The 19,077-nt window shown below is 56.5% G+C and overlaps 1 protein-coding gene across 4 annotated transcripts in view; it reads right to left on the bottom strand.

Moving 5' to 3' along the window:
* The window catches only part of MYT1L (myelin transcription factor 1 like), a 153,098-nt gene that overhangs the window by 76,155 nt on the left and 57,866 nt on the right, over window positions 1-19,077 (bottom strand). For all 4 annotated transcript variants that reach the window (XM_062210119.1, XM_062210118.1, XM_062210121.1 and 1 more), the window contains exons 7-10: window positions 17,547-17,637; window positions 14,648-14,755; window positions 9,136-9,350; window positions 954-1,201 (exon numbers count right to left, since the gene is read on the bottom strand). In XM_062210119.1, the coding sequence (XP_062066103.1) occupies window positions 954-1,201; window positions 9,136-9,350; window positions 14,648-14,755; window positions 17,547-17,637 (662 nt within the window). The remainder of the gene's footprint in view (window positions 1-953; window positions 1,202-9,135; window positions 9,351-14,647; window positions 14,756-17,546; window positions 17,638-19,077) is intronic.

Consider the following 19,077-nt stretch of genomic DNA (forward strand, 5'->3'; position numbering starts at 1 on the left):
TTTAAAAAACTATGCATAGATTCGTAACTTTTCCCGCCAAGCTAAACCTGTGTTTTAACTTCCAGGAGCTTTTTGAAGTCCTCTGGATTGTGCTCCTGGGCATCAGCTACCGCTCTCCCTGTGGCAGCACCGAGGCTGGGATGTGGGAACTACAGCGGAGGTTGAGGAGGGAGGGGCAGAGAGAGCCCCGCCTTGTAAACCAGGAGGCGGAGTCACACTCCAGAACCCCAGATGGGCGCAGGTGATCAGGGGCTGACCCTGGCTGTCCTCAACTAGCCCCCAGAGACAGAAACGGGGTGGTGTTTCCTTGAGTAAGCCTTGAACAGGCCAGGCTGTGCTGGGGCAGAGGGTGGGACACGGAGCCAGCAGGCCCAGACCGTCTGTTACCCCGGACACACCATGCACCACCCACCAACACTCGGACAGCGTGACCCCGGCGAAGGCTCACTGATTCTCTCAGTCTCCGTTCCACTTGGAGGGAAAAGCCCCAGAGGGGCACTGTCTGTCTACTCCGGCCACAGCGCTCTTTCGTGCCAGCCTCCGCTTTGCAGCCCTGCCCATTTCGATGTCTCCTGCTCAGGAGTCAGCCACAGAGCGACTGCAAACGCAGGCGGCCTCGAGCCCTGGTGCTGCAGGAAAGGGGGTGCTGCTGCCTGCGCCGCCCGGCTTGCTCCCGGCACCCGGTGGCCTCTGCGAGGAGCTCCTTGCGGGTCTCCGGCCCGCGTGCTCCAGCACAATCAGGTTGAGTCTAAGGAATCAATGAGCAGTCCTTCTCCCGGGCTGCCCTTTGCTCACAGAGCCAGAGGGGCAGGGCTGGCTGCTGCCGCGAAGGGCTCTCCTCTGACTAGGCCCATGGTGCTAGCGGCTGCTCCTGTGCACGCCCCCTCCTGGTGGCCTGCTTCCAGGGCTGCACTGAGCCACACTGTGGTGCCCACCCGCCCCGGTGCGCGTACCCGCGTGGCACACAGGTCCTGTGGCTTGGTGGACAGGTTCTGAGGCATCTCTCGGCAGCGCGTGGACAGGTTGAGGATGGCCGTGGCCGCCATGTGTGCTGCCTCCATGTCGTGCGTGTAGTCGAAGCTGCTCTTGCTGCACGTGCTGCTGGCGCTGCTGCCGCCGCCACAACTCAAGCTGCCACTGCTGGGCGCGTAGCTGCTGCTGCTGCTGCTGCTGGGGCTGGGGTTCTTGCAGTACCGCTTGGCTGCAGGACACAGACAGGGCTGACTGCCGGCCCAGGACACAGCGGACACACAGCAGAGCCCCTCCGCCCCCATCCCATTTAGACACACAGTGCTGGGAGGGGGCTTATCCAGAGGGAAGGATTCTCCGCCCCCGACTCCTTTCCCTTTTGACCTTGCATGTGTTTGGGTGAGCAGGGCGGGGCTGGCCCTGCCGGAGGACATGCGGGTCTCTCACACTGGCCACGCACTGCGTGCCAGTCATCTACTGAGAGCACACACCCGGAGAGAGCAGGTGAGCAGGCAGGGGAGTGCTGGCTGCTCCGGCCGAGCACAGCCCCAGGAAGCAGCCTGTGCAGTGCTCCCCAGCTGGGAGGGGTGCAGTGGCCAAGTGGAAGTCAGTGTCCCCACGCGGGTGACCCAGATTCTCAGGGTGCCTGGGAGCCAGTGCTAGGCCTGCGGGCACCATGGGCTGTGGGGTGTGGACTTGTGGCCGGCACACAGCCCAGACAACTCCCGCTTCCACTGTCCTGTAATTCCAACACAAGCCCCACTCCTGCAGGCACAGGCAAGCCGGGCAGCGGCCACCCCGCTGGAGCGACAGGCCCTTGCCCACCTGGCCGGAGCCACTCGCTGTGTTCTCGGTCCTCCCTGAGCAGCACCCCACACAGCTCACCGGCCCTCAGGAGCCAGGACCTTCCTCAGAACTGTTTCCAGTTCCCTCTAGGGGCCGTTTCTAAGAGCTGTTTTCAGTTCCCTCTAGGGACCGTTTCCAAGAACTGTTTCCAGTTCCCTCTAGCACGCAGACTGGTGTTTGGGTGGCTGGCTGCTGAGGATGGGCCCTTCTGCCCCAGGATCATCACTGTCAGTCAGGACTGCAGCTCAGGTGTTTGCTCAGGGGCCAGGTATTTCACCCTGAACCCAGTGGGGAGAGTGACGCAGAGGAGAGCCTGGGGCACAGGCCTTCTCTCCCAGGCCTCGCCCTACGCCAGTCACTCCATTCAGTCAGCACCTTCTTTCCAGAGCAGCCCAGCCCCCTTCCCATGCCAGGAGAAGGTGCTGATGGGATGGGCAGCTGTGCCAAGACAAACGTGGCCTAGGTCTGCCTGTGCTTGGGCTGCCCTGGTCTTCATGGGCAAAGCTCCAAGTGGGTGGTGCTGCTGGAGCCTCAGCCACATCTCCTGCTGGGAGGGCAGGGTTCCTACGCTGTGACACTGGCAGCTCTGGATCTGGTGCCTGACTTCCTCCCAAAGAGAGGAAGAAGGAAATGAAACGGCTACCCCACACATTGCTGACGAGGGCAGCAGGAGCTATGTTGAGAAGCTACCCCAAAGCACCGCATTCAACCTGAAGGGAGGACCCAGTCAGCCATGGCTGTGGGTTTCCATCTTGGCACTCTCAAGACATAAAGACCAGGCACACGCTCAGGACGCGCCAGAGGAGCCCAGGGCCAGAGACAGCCACCCTGTCTGGTCCCAGCCCCTGCCAAAAGCTGCAAATACCAGGTCACACCCAGGTTCTGCTGTGTGCTCCAGGGCTAAGTTCAGGTGCACGCAACCCACACAGTACCCGAGCAACCTGCACCCAGTGTGACATCCTGTGATGGCCCCCATGCCACTGAGCCACAGGAACAGTTCCCACGGCCCGTGACGTGGCTGCCTGCCTTCCTCCCCAGCGCTGTGACTGGGCCTGCGCTAAGTGGCGACTGCAGGGTCCAGGCGGGCCATGGCTGCTGGTCTGAGCACAGACCTTGCCAGGGCCCAGGAAGGGCCCAAGGTCTGCCCAGTGGGCACCAGGAGCTGCACAGACCCTCTGACTGCAGCTGGTCACCTGGGTGTGGTCCAAAGTCTGTGATCTCCACCTTTTAAAACCTTATTGAAAACAAGGAATGCAAAAATAGCAAGGAAATGGCGTCGTGCTTAGTGTGAGAGGTCTTTTTCTTAAGGGATGGGGGCTGCCACTGATTCAGGGCAAAACAAAGGAAGTGTTTGTATCACTAAGATAAATGAGTTTTGCTTTGCAATCTCTGGGAAAAAGCACAAGGAGCAGTGTCGGCAAGGAGCTACCACAGGCGGGCGGTGAGGCAGACGCCAGTTCCGCCCAGCATGGTGGGCAACAGGAAGTGTGAGGAGCGAGCAAGGCCCTGCCCACTGGGCTCACAGGGCTCCACCTCACAGATGGGGAAATGAGGCTCCCGAAGTCTGAGGTCTACACAGAAGTGCCTGGGCTGCAGTCAGGCATGGACGGCCCGAGGTGCCCGGGAACTGGGTCTGTGAGGCAGGCCACCTCTCTGTGCCCAGAATTCACTGAAAGGAACCTAACAAGACTGCAGTTTCTCCTCTTCTCTTCCTCGGGCTGGTTTAAACCACCCACATGTTGAACTCACAAGGTGCCATGTCTGGAATAGGCTGAGTGCAGAGTGCAGAACCCAGCAGGTGGCAGGGCTGCCAAGGATCCCTCCACGTGCTTTGGCATTTACTTACTTCATGTATCCTCTTACTAAGTGTTTTCCAAAACAAAACCAGGAGTGCCTGCTGTCCGCACTCTAAGTCGCTCAGGATGGGTAGGCCGTCAAGGGAGATGAGCCCTTAGTGTCAATATCATTCCAGACATTTAGCCTTGCTGTGGGTCACTGCACCAACACCAGGGGGTGCTGCAGAGCAGCGGGCACCGGGGGCACAGGGCTGCCTCCTCCTTCCTCCCCCATGACTGGGGATGGAGTGCTGACTTGTCAGGTGAGAGTGGCTTCACAGGGACAGAATGCACTTCCTGTCTCCTTTAGCGAACAAAGCTAATTCTAGTGAAGTTGCTTAGCGCCAATCAGTAGACAAGGATGGCTAATGGCAAGCACTCAGCAGATCTCAGTGTTATGGGAAGTGCATCCAGTTCACTCTTAGGGCCACTATGGACCAACAGCCTGAGCAGCCCAGCAGGTCCTCTGCCCTGCATCGCAGAAGGGGGGAAGCAGAGGGCTCTGTGGGACCCACTGTGCTCCAAGCCACAAACAGAACCTTCTACCCAGAACCTTTTTATCAGCCTGCTCCTCCTGTGATGTGTATGTCTCCTTCTCTTGGAGAGGATCATGTCCTTATGTGTTAGAATTTCCCTGTAGGAAATGTGTGTGCAATCCTGCATTTCCATGAAACCCAGGCAAAATAGATACAAGCAAGAGGCGCATCATGAAGAGTCTTCCAACAGCTGGGACCTGATCACCTCTAGTCCTAATTCCATTGACTCCCTCATCACAACCCACAGCACAGGCTCTTATTGTTTTCACATAGCTTCACCACCACCAAGTTAAAATATGGATGCAGAATATGACTTGAAAAACAGGTGCTTTCTTGTAAGAACACCCTGTTAGATACGCACAAGTCACTGCTCCCAGTACCTGAAGCCAGGCAGTCAGTGAGAAGGCTCCTCACAGCTACCAAGGGCCCAGCCGGCATCGCAGGTCTGGGTGAGAGAGGACAAAGCTGCTTGCCCACCAGGAGCTTACAGAGGTGCACAGACCAGGCGTTTTCCCACAAGATTAGCTGGAGATGAAATGCAGAGTGTGGGTCACACCCTGCATGGAGCATCCATGCAGCATGTGGAAGGGCCACCAGGAGCAGCCACTTGTCAGAGACCTTGGTGCAGGAGGTGCCTCTGGTCGGCAAACTCTGGGGCGATGGCTTACTACTGGGAGGTGCAGGCAGACATGGCCTGGACAAGGGCAGGCAGCATTGCCTTCAGAGGTCCTCCTAGTGTGTCAGCTGGGAATGTGGTCACTGCTGGGACCACTGAGACCAGCCGGGGCAGCTCTGACCTGCTGAGAGGGGCTGCTTATGTGCCAGGAACACTTCACTTACAGGCATTCGGACTGCAGAGTCCACAAGCCACAGACCACACTTCCAACTTCAGTTTCCCCGCCAGCAATTCAGAAATACGAAGGCCAGCCCAGGGGACCTGCAGGCCTGGGTCCTGGAAGTGGGCAGGGTCCTCGAGCCAGGGGATGCCGTGTTCCTTCCCCTCCTTGTCAGCCCTCATGGATTCTGCTTCCCACAGGAGGCCCCCAGCTCCTCTGTGTGGACATGATGGGAAGCCCTTCCTTCTCTCCCTCACAAAGCTCGAGTCCAGCCTCCTGGCTCCCGGCTTCCCTGACCAGCACACGGATACACCTGCCTTCACACAACTTCAAGATCACGTCTGACATCTTTACTCTGGTAAAGCTCATGCTAATTCTTGCAGACAGAATGGACCTGATTTCCCGGTGTTTGGTATGTATGTGTCTCACTATCTGGTGTTCATTTCTCATCCATTCTTTGATTCTTACTATCCAGAGGGACAGAAGAGAGTCCCAGACGCACAGACTGATGCACAGACAGGCAGCTAGAGAAGGAGGCACACAGAGAATGAGCAGCTGCTGTGGTGCCTGGGAGGCTGCTGGTGGCTGATAAAGGTTTCCATCCCAGTGTGATTCCCGGGATGGCACCCCAAGACTGGGCAGAGTGTCCTCCTTCTTGGCTGCTCCTGTGCAGGTCCAAGGCCTTGCACTTTCCATCACGACTACTCTGTCCCCTACAACAGGCTCACTGCTCTGCTCTACTTAATGAGGGACGACTTGATTCTCTGGACACCCGAGCAAAGCTGGGAGAAGATGCCATCGCTCAGCATCTACCAGCTGGTGCCCAGGTACAGGACGGATACGCGACAGCCTGGCCCAGGCTCATGGACACAACGTCCTCATGGACACTCCCCTGCGTGCCGCTGGAATCTGCTGGGTCAGTCTATGGACACGGAGTCTGTCAACTCGTCTTCTCAGCTGTGTTTCATGTCACCTCGCCTTCCTGTGGACCTAGCCGCTCAAACTCTGACTTTCTCAAGCGTCAGTGGAAGGATGGCCAGCCTGCACTGCTGCGTCTCCTGAGCTCAGGAGAACGGACGCCAGCAGCTACCGTGCATTCCTTGGTCTCTTTACAGCTGGCCCAGCGCACACCACTGTGGCCTACGGACTTCACAGCAGCCCGTGAGGTCAGTGGTTTGGGCTCCTGCTCCTGAGGCTGGGCCGGGAAGGTCAGTCTGTCCAGGGTCACACAGCCTGCAAGGGGTGGCCTGGCTTCTGGTCCACCAAGGGAAGGGCACTGGACATGTGCTCAAAGACCCCAGCCTCTCCCAGTTGCATCCCTCACCCTGAGCAGGTGTAGGGGGCAACAGTGAGGTCAGTGGAATTAGGCCCCATGGAGCACTGGGCCACATTAGGCCACATGGAGCACTGGGCCACATTAGGCCACATGGAGCACTGGGCCACATTAGGCCGCACAGAGCACTGGGCCACATTAGGCCGCACAGAGCACTGGGCCACATTAGGCCACATGGAACATTGGCCACATTAGGCCACATGGAACACTGGGTCACATTAGGCCGCACAGAGCACTGGGCCACATTAGGCCACATGGAGCACTGGGCCACATTAGGCCGCACAGAGCACTGGGCCACATTAGGCCGCACGGAGCACTGGGCCACATTAGGCCGCACGGAGCACTGGGCCACATTAGGCCGCACGGAGCACTGGGCCACATTAGGCCGCATGGAGCACTGGGCCACATTAGGCCGCACAGAGCACTGGGCCACATTAGGCCGCACAGAGCACTGGGCCACATTAGGCCACATGGAGCACTGGGCCACATTAGGCCGCACGGAGCACTGGGCCACATTAGGCCACATGGAACATTGGCCACATTAGGCCGCACAGAGCACTGGGCCACATTAGGCTGCACATAGCACTGGGCCACATTAGGCCACATGGAGCACTGGGCCACATTAGGCCACATGGAGCACTGGGCCACATTACGCCACATGGAACATTGGCCACATTAGGTCGCATGGAGCACTGGGCCACATTAGGCCACATGGAGCACTGGGCCACATTAGGCCACATGGAGCACTGGGCCACATTAGGCCACATGGAACACTGGGCCACATTAGGCTGCACATAGCACTGGGCCACATTAGGCTGCACATAGCACTGGGCCACATTAGGCCACATGGAGCACTGGGCCACATTAGGCCACATGGAACATTGGCCACATTAGGTCGCATGGAGCACTGGGCCACATTAGGCCACATGGAGTACTGGGCCACATTAGGCCACACAGAGCACTGGGCCACATTAGGCCGCACAGAGCACTGGGCCACATTAGGCCGCACAGAGCACTGGGCCACATTAGGCCGCACAGAGCACTGGGCCACATTAGGCCACATGGAGCACTGGGCCACATTAGGCCGCACAGAGCACTGGGCCACATTAGGCCGCACGGAGCACTGGGCCACATTAGGCCGCACAGAGCACTGGGCCACATTAGGCCACATGGAACATTGGCCACATTAGGCCACATGGAGCACTGGGCCACATTAGGCCACATGGAACACTGGGCCACATTAGGCCGCACAGAGCACTGGGCCACATTAGACCGCACAGAGCACTGGGCCACATTAGGCCGCATGGAGCACTGGGCCACATTAGGCCGCACAGAGCACTGGGCCACATTAGGCCGCACAGAGCACTGGGCCACATTAGACCGCACAGAGCACTGGGCCACATTAGGCCGCATGGAGCACTGGGCCACATTAGGCCGCACGGAGCACTGGGCCACATTAGGCCGTACAGAGCACTGGGCCACATTAGGCCGCACAGAGCACTGGGCCACATTAGGCCGCACAGAGCACTGGGCCACATTAGGCCACATTGAACCACCACCTCAAAACAGATGTACAATGGCCATCTAATGAAGTAGTTTACCAAACCATCACAAAATGTCAATGACCTGGAAATCACATGAACAGAATCTCAGTTATGTGGAGTTAACGTCTTCTGATCCTTCATGGGCATTTCTGAAATAACAGAACCTGAAAATGGCGAGTTCTTATTACTGCACAAACAGTAGAACAAACCCCAAATAATGATTATTATACTTTACAATTGCTCCTGTCTTCTACTTGTATGTATGTTTCTTAATATTAGGAACTGATAAATAAGGAGAATGAATATAGAATATGTCCAAGAAATGTTAAATCCCGTTCAGTAAACAAATGAACTGTTATTAAGAAATAGCACAGCTTAGAGATATGTGCTACAACTTGTACTGAATTGTAATAACATCTCAGAATTTCCCATGCATCCAATGTAAGCATTTTTGGTGTATGAGTGGTGATTTTAATTAAGAAGCTGGAAAGTCTTGAGCGACCTGCCCCTTCTCTCTGCAGGAGGGCACACAGACAAGACTTTTAAATCACCCTGACCAAGAACTTCGAGTCCTGGCTGCTGAGAGCCGCCCAGGAACCATAAACGACCCTCTCCGGGGCACATGGTGCGTGTTCACACGCGGCAAGCTCTACACTGGTTAGTCTGCTTCATGACTGGCAGCCACGACCACTGCTTGCCTCCCACTCCACTGCCCCTGCCAGACAAGAACTCAAGGTCCTTGGCCAGCCCTAAGGAGGTTGGTGACATGGAAGTGGTCACCTGTGCTTGCACGTCAGAAATGCCATGGCACAGGGATGCCCCTGTGGTTCCGACTGAGTCGACCTGGGGCAGCCTGGGTCTAAGAACCTCAGGCCAAATCTCCCCAGAGGGGCTAAGCCGCATCCAGGACTGAAACAGAGCTGTTCCACAAGGCCAAGACCGGTGGGACTGGGCCGCTGGGTCTCGCTGCGCTGCCTCTCTGGGGCCATCTATTAAAAGACATTCATTAGACAGACGCTGGCCTAGGAACGCGTCCACGGCTTCCTTCTGCATGTCCAGCCACGGCCCCAACACACTGCTTTGGAACTGCTGAGGGAGACCACGGCCCCTTCCCGGGACCTGCCAGGGGCGGTGCCGGGAACACACCGCGGGAGCACTGTGCAGGACATGGATATACACAACAACAACATCAGCAATGGCAATGGTCTCTCATGTATAAGAGTGTGCACCTCCTACCATCGTCATATCCTTTGGGGGACAAATCCCTGGTTTGCACCTTGGGAGCTATGGCTCTCTTGCCATAAGTATGGTTGTCGTAACTGTTGTATTCAAACGAAGTCTTGGAATATTTCTCCAGCTCCTTGGCCAGGTTGGAGCGCGGCGTGGTGGTGGGCACATTGTTTCTGTAGCCGTACTGGGGGATCTCCAGCTGCTTTACGAAGCACATGGGCCTGGAAGGGAACACGACAACACAGCTGCTGACCTGCTCTCAGCGCCACAAGGCATCTGATTCTCAGATGCACCGAGGGTCAGAAACACCACCAAAAGCACAGTTTTTGTGCAGACTGAGAATCTGCCCATTATATGCCATGAAATAAATTGTCTGTCAATAAAAAGAACAAGAAATAAAATATTCAGACGTCTTTTTTTCTTCTGAAAGGTTCTGGAGGTGTGACTGCAGACCCCCGTGCTTCTTTGCATTGGCTGCTGGGAGCAGAATCACACACAAATGCAATAGGAGCCAGTCAGAACTCTCCCTTACACAACTAAGAGGAAATAAAGAAACAGGGGTGGTTAGGGAAGGAGATGGAGATGGAGATTAGACAGGATCAGTGAGTATTCAGCTGGACAGTGAACTGGAACAGCTGCTAATACGCTTTGTCGAAATCAGAATATACTCTCGATATTTTTACTTAGCAGGTATTTTGTTTCAGACTTTAAAACAACACAGTTAAACGGAAGAGCATTCAATTGTTACCTATTGACAGATATTCAATACTGCTTTGTGTATTCATGCCCATCAACCAACTTACCTATTAATTTTATTTATCTGTTTTTGTTTTATTTGAATGCCAGAGATACAGGGAAAGTTGAGACAGAAAGATCTTCCATCTGCTGGTCCACTCCCCAACTGCCTGCAACAGCCAGGGCTGGGCCAGGCCAAAGCCAGGACCCAGGAGCTCCATCTGGGTCTCCCATGAGGGTGGCAGGAAGTTGAGTATTTGAGCCGTCACCTGCTGACTGCCTCCCAGGGTGCACGGTGGCAGGAAGCTGGATCAGAGGGACATGGGACTTGATCCCAGGCACTCCAATTAGGGTGCAGCCATCCCAAGTAGCAGTTAAGCCGCTGAGCTAAACGCCTGCCCATAATCGTTCTAGTAAGTGGAGTTCATAGGCTTGATTTGAAATAATTTTGCAGAGTGTTCTGTTATATTCTTTACACAACTTACAGACAGATAGACATAAACATGGATTCTATAATCTTGTACTTTTCTCAAGATAACAAATCTTTAAAAATACTTATAGATATTTTCACATCACCATTCTTGAATACTGAATTCTAGGGACACAGAGTTTCCCAGTGATTCTTGGTCTTTCTAGATTATGTAAAACATATTCAAAGATTTGATGAAGGCTGAGTTTTTAGTGTAGGTATTAGTGTTAGTTCACAGTCGATCTGTAGAAGACAATGATTTTGAAGAAGATCTCATAACCTGATTACTAGTGTCCAATCTGCAAATATTGCTGGTACCTCAAGCACAGGTGTGAAATTCTAGCAGACGTATGAAATTTTAACACTTACACGTAAGAAGAGTAGCGTGGGGGTGGAAAACGCTCTTTGACAATAGATCTGTGTACCGTGATCCCGACGGGTTCTTCCTGTGGGCACTAATCTAAGGTTTTGGTTTTTCCTTCCCTAACTGAATTTGCTGGTGTGTCTGAGGGAAGGCACTTTCTCTGCAGTCTTCCTCTTCGAGAGCCTGTGCCCCTCTGGATGTGCGGGTCATCTGCACGTGCCCGAGGTAAGAGGGCTAACGCACTGGTCTCCAATGGTTACGAAGGCACTAGGACAGGACTCACTGAAGAGCTATTTTAAAAACTATAAAAAGAAAAAAATCATCTATATTCTTTCAGAGACATAAAGTGTCAAGGTTTTGGTATTTTTTTGTTCCTTTAATGCATTTTATATTTATTTAAATAGGATTCACACTTTTACATATTTTGATCTTTATTGTTCATAGTTTCTAATTTTCTTTTCTGTTGCTTAGGCTTTAAAAACAATTTTTAATGGCTGCACAATATTAAAATCAAGGAATATCATATGATTTAGCAATTATCTAATCTTTAGATGTTTTTGTTATAATCATTTGGGACTTAGCATTCATTCATGTACCTAATCTATTTCTTCTCTGAATATTTCATGCAAGTTTTACTGTTTTGGGGGGCAGTTACAAAGTTTTGATAATTGGGTTATTAATAGCATAGCTAGCTGTATGAAAACACAGTAGTGGTTACATATCCAGCATGTTTATGTTAACTTTGCCAATTTAGCTTATTTACTGCTCGTCAAATCCATGAGCTAAAGTGACAGAAGGCTGTCTACTGTGCTTTAGGTGCTCCCCAGGCAGCAAGGGGCAAGGTCCTTCACAGAGGAGAGGGTCCCTGAGGCTACGGGGCTCAGGTGGGCCTTACAGGGAGAGAGCACAGGGAGGCTGGCTTTGCAGAATGGGGTCTCTTTCTCAATTGGCTTTAGTTTTGATGGACATACAGTGATTTTAATATTGGATGTGGGTGGCCAAGCACTACAGGCAAAGGAACTTTGGCATCTAAAGCAGAGAGGAGAGCAAGCTAAGGGTGTCCTGGGGCAGCAGGAAGGGATTGGGCCTGCAGAAGCAGCCTCCCCATGCCTGGGACAGATTAGGATCGGGGGAAGCAGGAGAGGCTCGGATGGAAGGCAGGGCTCTGCCAGAGGGAGGCGGGAAGGGAGGTGTGGCCTGGGCATGTGAAGTGAGCACAGCGCAGCACTCAGCTTCCTGTCGACAATTTATTTAAAGAGCTGGTGTTTTTTGTTTTGTTTTTTTCCTTTACTAGTTAAGTGACTGAAGTTTTTTTTTTCTTTCCTTCCTTCCTGCCTCTTTCCTCACCTACTGAGGGGGTAGCCCTGCGTGGGGACACTGTGGGGACAGACCCTGTCCTCTGGGTGTCCGCACCTGGCACTTAGGTGCGGCCTCTGCAGGGGCAGAATGTACAAGCGCCCTCCAGGAGAGGCTCCATACTGCTTGCAGCACCCGCCCTGGCGGCGGCCGACCAGGCGTCACTGCCCAGTTGGCTCCGAGCAGCTGGAGCGGGGTGCACCCTGGCTCCCCAGCAGCCTGCGGTACCTGCAGAAGGCTGATGCGCCATCGCTGCCACAGTCTCCTCTCTGGCTGGAGGCTGACGCAGCCCGCACTGCCTCAGCACAGTGGAGCACGCTAAGCTAAGCCATGTGAAAAGGGCTGCGTCAGGCGTGGGGGTAGGATGGGGACTTGTGTGTGCACAGGGTGGTATCTGCAGTCACACACGTCTCCTCTGCTTCGGGAAGCCGGGGACCACTGGGCCACAACCAGGCTCAGTGCCTGCACGGCACCTGGGGACTCCAGGGAGGGCTCAGCCTCCTAGGCTCTGGGTAAAGTAGGCTGAGGAGACTTTATAAAACCCCTGGCAACAGAGTTCCCTCCCACTCTGCAGAACTTCCTTTGTCAGTAACCATCCCTTTCCGAATCACACGAGACCCAGAGGGGTTCCTTCTGAGGGGCTCAGGTGAGGGATGATGGCAGTGAATTTTATGCTGATATAACTGACTGTGGGTTGGGGGATGGAGAGGGAGAAGGCCCTGTTATTTGCGCACTATTCAGTGTTATCATCTGTAAAATGGGTGAGAGATTGTGAAGGGGAAACTGTAAGACAGGCAGCACATTGGCCATAATGTACACTGGTCAGACCCACCCATAGAAAAATCTAGAGGCACACAAGCCAACATTTATTTAGGGATTCTCTCTCAATGGCAGGAACATGTATGGCTTTTATTTTCTTATTTTGTCTTAATCAAATATTGCTGATTTTCTAAAATTATTTTAACTTTTTTTCATGAAGGGTGAGTAAAAATGCTTTAAGAATGCCGTGAAATAAACACAGCAGAGTCAGAGAGACTCACGCTGCACGCCTGGTGGATTGCTCCATGAGCTTTATCTGAAAGAAATCATCTGGCCGAAGTCAAATGCTACTCCCTGGGGACATGTTAGTTACTGCTCCTCTCTAACCGTGCGAGTGGGGAGCAGCCTCGGTGCTGGAGGTACAGGCACCCAGCAGGACAGCACAGATGTGTGGAGGACAATTCCCATTTCTGCAGAGACAGGAGCGAGGTGGACCGTGTGATGACTGACACAGCTTTCACCTGGACAGGGGCTGAGGGAAGGGGCCAGAGCGGAAGACCAGGGGATGGGGTGCGTTTTCCTCCTCCTCCTCGCATCCGAGTATCACCCTCCCCAAAGGTGAGCTCAGCAAGACCCTCCTCTGGGTTTCCGCATCTGGGTGCTCTGGCTTGTCAAATGGTGGTGATGACGCCTCCTCACAGCTCCAGCATCCAGGGTAAAAGGAGCTGGCACTTCCTGCAGAGCTCACGGAGGCCCTGGGTGCTGGCCTCAGCTCCCGGCCGCCACAGCGTTAGCACCCTCCTGTGGGCTGCTGCCACGTGGCCCCTCCACAGGGAGCTAAGCTTACTTTGGGCATCTCATTAATTTTCAAAGCCTCCTTTTTATGCAGCATCCATGGAATCATGAAATACCAGGGCCAGAAGGAAAACCAGAAACAATTTTGTTCAATTCTCTTATTGAAAAGTCCCCACCAGGTGAGATTTTGGTGTAGCAATCCAGACACTGAGTGGGACACCCTCTTGTCCATCAGAGTGCAGGAATTGAGTCCTGGCTTCCATCCCAGGCCACAGGTCACGACCCAGCTCAAGTACCTGGGTCCCTGACACCCACACAGAAGACCTGGATGGAGGTCCATGCTCCTGGCTTGGGCTCGGTCCCACCCCAGCTGTTGCAGGCATTTACAGTGGATCAATGGATACAAGACCTCTCTGATTCTCTCTGATTTCAAATAAAGAAAAATAAATCAGGCCGGTGCCGCGGCTCACTAGGCTAATCCTCTGCCTGCGGCACTGGCACCCCAGGTTCTAGTCCTGGTTGGGGCGCCGGATTCTGTCCCGATTGCTCCTCTTCCAGGCCAGCTCTCTGCTGTGGCCCGGGAGTGCAGTGGAGGATGGCCAAGTCCTTGGGCCCTGCACCCGGATGGGAAAGCAGGAGGAAGCAGCTGGTTCCTGGCTTTGGATTGGCGCAACGCGCCGGCCGTAGCGGCCATTGGGGGGGTGAACCAATGGAAAAAGGAAGACCTTTCTCTCTGTCGCTCTCTCTCTCTCTGTGTCTCACTCTGCCTGTCAAAAAAATAAATCAAATATTAGAAATAAAGTCACCTAGGCCAACAGAGGCCAGGGGGGTGCAGTGACCTTCTCATTCTCGCACAGGTTGAGGTTGGGGTAGGACGGAGTCTGACACCTAGCACAGCCGCACAAAGGGCCTCCCCCTGACCACGTGCGCCCGTGCCCTGGTGTGTTTGGGTGGACTGTAGCCACAGCTCATGCCCGTGCCCAGGCCTGTGTCTGTGGTGCACTGCACATGAAGCTCAGGAAGAGAGCTCGGCTGGGTACCTTAGGACTCGGTCGGAGGCCTGGTTGGATTTGGAGACGTCACAGCTCTGGTGTTTTTCTTGGGCCTTTGCCAGTTTCTCTGCTGCAGCAATCGGGCATCCTGAAAGGCTGTGGATACAGAAAGGGCATTCAGTCGGTGCGATGCCAATGGCTTTGGGGCGCAGCGACACAGCCCCAGCTGTGTCAGCTCATGGCAGCATGAGAAGATCCTACAGCAGGTGGAACCAGGCGGGTCTCCCCTGGGCCATGGGGACCCTGATGGAGTAGAGCAGGAGCAGGAGCAGGAGCAGTGTCTGTTCAGTGTGTGTGATTCCTGCTGGCTCCCTGCAGGCTGTGCTGACGGCAGCACCGTGGCCACAGCTGCTTGGTCTCTCAAGATTCCGTGCACTCGTGGGCATGTGAGCGAGTGCAGGGGTGTCAGGCAGACTCTACTGTGCATGCACGGTGTTTCTGGAGATGAGAGTGTGGCCACAGGAATGGTGACTGAATGGTGGGGCTTGGGGCTGCTTCCATACATGTCCTGGCTGCTCTGTCTGACCTCAGGGCCTTCCCATGCTCCACATGACAGGAGTGACAGTGGGGAGAAAGCACAGCCCTAGGACCAGGATAAAACGCCTTGTGGAATTAACTATTCGGCTTGGTCTGGATAGGAGAGTATGTGCGGGCTGAAGACAAAGATGGAGATCCCATGGTTGAGTTCTGCCCCACAAGATCCGGGGCCTCCCTGTGGGGGCCTGTCCAGGCGCTCATCCCGTGTACGGGTCAACTCACTTGAACGTCTGATGTGGCTGAGGCTGGGGGCAACGCTCACACCCAGAAGGCGGCCCTGTTCCGCCCTCAGCCTGGCCCTTACTCACCTCTCAGCCCTCCTCCCCCTGCCGGTCACACACCAGAAACCTCTAGTGGCACAGAGCTGTGCCCGTGTCGTTACCAGGCAGACAGGCACAAAGCAGCCTGAAACTGTAGCAGTTTCTTCTGCAGCATCATAGGCTGAGAAAACCGCTCGCCAAGCCCTTTCCACTCCCGAGCAGAAACGGACGGCTCCGGAGGCATCTGGGACACTCATGTGAAGCCTGCACCAGGCTGGAAGGGGACTGGGGCTTGCCCCAAACACAAGGGCCCCGAGGACGTGCACTGCCAGTGTGGCCCAGAACTGAAGCCGGTTACCGGACATCATGGTTCCTGGCCACCGTGTGCTGGGGCACCGTCGGCGTGGTTAAGCACCAGGATGGCCCCTTGCCCCAGGGTAGTGGAGCCCGGGTCTGACGCAGCCAATTCTGGGCAGTGCTCAGTTCTCCCCCTTAGACTCACCCCGAGGTGGCACCTTTTGGGGGCTATCTTTACAAGAGGGTGGGTGAGACAAGTAGGAAAGTCCAATCTGCGAAAGGGAGACCTGAGCAGCTGCACCCCTCAGCAGCCGCGTGCTGGGGGCCGTCTGTGTCCTGGGCAGGCGGGGTGGGAGGTGCGTGCTGGGGGCCGTCTGTGTCCTGGGCAGGGCGGGGCGGGAGGTGCGTGCTGGGGGCCGTCTGTGTCCTGGGCAGGCGGGGCGGGAGGCGCGTGCTGGGGGCCGTCTGTGTCCTGGGCAGGCGGGGTGGGAGGTGCGTGCTGGGGGCCGTCTGTGTCCTGGGCAGGCGGGGTGGGAGGTGCGTGCTGGGGACCATCTATGTCCCGGGCAGGGCGGGGCGGGAGGTGCGTGCTGGGGGCCGTCTGTGTCCTGGGCAGGCGGGGTGGGAGGTGCGTGCTGGGGACCTTCTGTGTCCTGGGCAGGCGGGGTGGGAGGTGCGTGCTGGGGGCCGTCTGTGTCCTGGGCAGGCGGGGTGGGAGGTGCGTGCTGGGGGCCGTCTGTGTCCTGGGCAGGCGGGGTGGGAGGTGCGTGCTGGGGACCCTCTGTGTCCTGGGCAGGCGGGGTGGGAGGCGCGTGCTGGGGACCCTCTGTGTCCTGGGCAGGGCGGGGTGGGAGGTGCGTGCTGGGGACTGTGTCCTGGGCAGGCGGGGCGGGAGGTGCGTGCTGGGGACCGTCTGTGCCCGTGGGCAGGGGGGCGGGCACCCCCGAGGACGTGTGCTGGGGACTGTGTCCTGGGCAGGCGGGGCGGGAGGCGCGTGCTGGGGACCGTCTATGTCCTGGGCAGGCGGGGTGGGAGGTGCGTGCTGGGGACCCTCTGTGTCCTGGGCAGGGAGGGGTGGGAGGCGCGTGCTGGGGACCCTCTGTGTCCTGGGCAGGCGGGGTGGGAGGTGCGTACTGGGGACCCTCTGTGTCCTGGGCAGGCGGGGTGGGAGGTGCGTGCTGGGGACCCTCTGTGTCCTGGGCAGGGGGGGTGGGAGGTGCGTGCTGGGGACCCTCTGTGTCCTGGGCAGGCGGGGTGGGAGGTGCGTGCTGGGGACCCTCTGTGTCCTGGGCAGGCGGGGTGGGAGGTGCGTGCTGGGGGCCGTCTGTGTCCTGGGCAGGCGGGGTGGGAGGTGCGTGCTGGGGGCCGTCTGTGTCCTGGGCAGGCGGGGCGGGAGGCGCGTGCTGGGGACCGTCTGTGCCCGTGGGCAGGGGGGCGGGCACCCCCGAGGACGTGTGCTGGGGACTGTGTCCTGGGCAGGCGGGGTGGGAGGTGCGTGCTGGGGGCCGTCTGTGTCCTGGGCAGGCGGGGTGGGAGGTGCGTGCTGGGGGCCGTCTGTGTCCTGGGCAGGCGGGGCGGGAGGCGCGTGCTGGGGACCGTCTGTGCCCGTGGGCAGGGGGGCGGGCACCCCCGAGGACGTGTGCTGGGGACTGTGTCCTGGGCAGGCGGGGCGGGAGGTGCGTGCTGGGGGCCGTCTGTGCCCATGGGCAGGGAGGCGGGCACATGCAGCGCTGGGGACCCTCTGCATCCCGGGCAGGGAGGCGGGCGCCCCGGGGACGCGCTGGGCGGCTTACCTTCTGTGGGAGTTCCTGTTGCTGTTTACATGCCCGCGCCCTGTGCAGCCCGGAGTGGGACACTTGAGCACATTTTCATGCATGGCAAGAACTTGACAAGGAGAGCAGAGAAAACAGCCCAGCGTTAGAACAGACATGGTCGGAGCACACGGAGCTGTAGTTCTCACAGAGGCTGGGTGGGCGTGACAGACAGTGCTCGCGCATCTGGGATGGGCATGGTCAGAAACACACACGCAGGGAGGAAGAGGCAGTGGCGCACCCAGGGGGCTGTGCCAGGTGGGCCGCTGTGGAGGCCGGGGGACAGGACATGGACGTGTGCCACATGGCACAGCGAAGCACGGGCGTCCCTGACTAGCCCTGCAGGGGAGCACTGAGGCCTGGCAGCCAGGAAGTGTGCAGAGCGCTCACTTCTGTTCTGCTCTCATCAGTTACATAGGTTCTTGAAGTGCTCGGGGCATTCCGTGTGGGGAGATCAGCTCAGGTTAGCATTTCCATCACAGACATTTTCAATGTTTACGTAGTAACAGTCTGAGCGCAGGACTGACCAGGACGGGGAATCTCCTGCCCTGAGTCGACAGCCGGACTCCCACACACTGAATGAAGTGTCACTGGCTCACTGCAGGCCTGTGTTTTGGAAACGTGGGTGTCACGGAAGGCTGGTGGGAATGGGAGAGGAAACCAAGCCTGACCCTCACAGCAGTCGGAGAGAAGGCCTCTGCATCCAGGACTCAAGTCCGTGCTTGGTAATTAAGTGGATTGAGCGGGAATGTCAGTGCTGTCTCTCAAAATGTGAGAGCAACCAGTGGCAGAGTGGGCTTGGATGCTCCACAGGGAGGAGGCTGCCGCTCACCGCGACCTGGGGGAACTGTGAAATCTATCACAGCAGGGGAGACCAGACCTGTCTGTGTCCCTCTGGCTAGTCCGTAGGGAACACTTGACATTGCTGCCTTCTGGAGGAGGTGGAGAGAAAATGGCCACTTACAGGCACTCCTGTAGTCACCCCTGAGCTGGACAGTCAGAGATTCACCCTCACACCCTCCTGTAGTCACCCCTGAGCTCGGACAGTCAGAGATTCACCCTCACACCCTCCTGTAGTCACCCCTGAGCTGGCACAGTCAGAGATTCACCCTCACACCCTCCTGTAGTCACCCCTGAGCTGGCACAGTCAGAGATTCACCCTCACACCCTCCTGTAGTCACCCCTGAGCTAGGACAGTCAGAGATTCACCCTCACACCCTCCTGTAGTCACCCCTGAGCTGGCACAGTCAGAGATTCACCCTCACACCCTCCTGTAGTCACCCCTGAGCTGGGACGGTCAGAGATTCACCCTCACACCCTCCTGTAGTCACCCCTCAGCTGGGACAGTCAGAGATTCACCCTCACACCCTCCTGTAGTCACCCCTGAGCTGGGACAGTCAGAGGATCACCCTCACACCCCCTCCTGCAGACTCCCCTCAGCTGGGACAGTCAGAGATTCACCCTCACACCCTCCTGTAGTCACCCCTCAGCTGGGTCAGAGGATCACCCTCAC

This window comes from Lepus europaeus, chromosome 13 (genome assembly GCF_033115175.1).
Source record: "Lepus europaeus isolate LE1 chromosome 13, mLepTim1.pri, whole genome shotgun sequence".
Taxonomy (NCBI): Eukaryota; Metazoa; Chordata; class Mammalia; order Lagomorpha; family Leporidae; genus Lepus; species Lepus europaeus.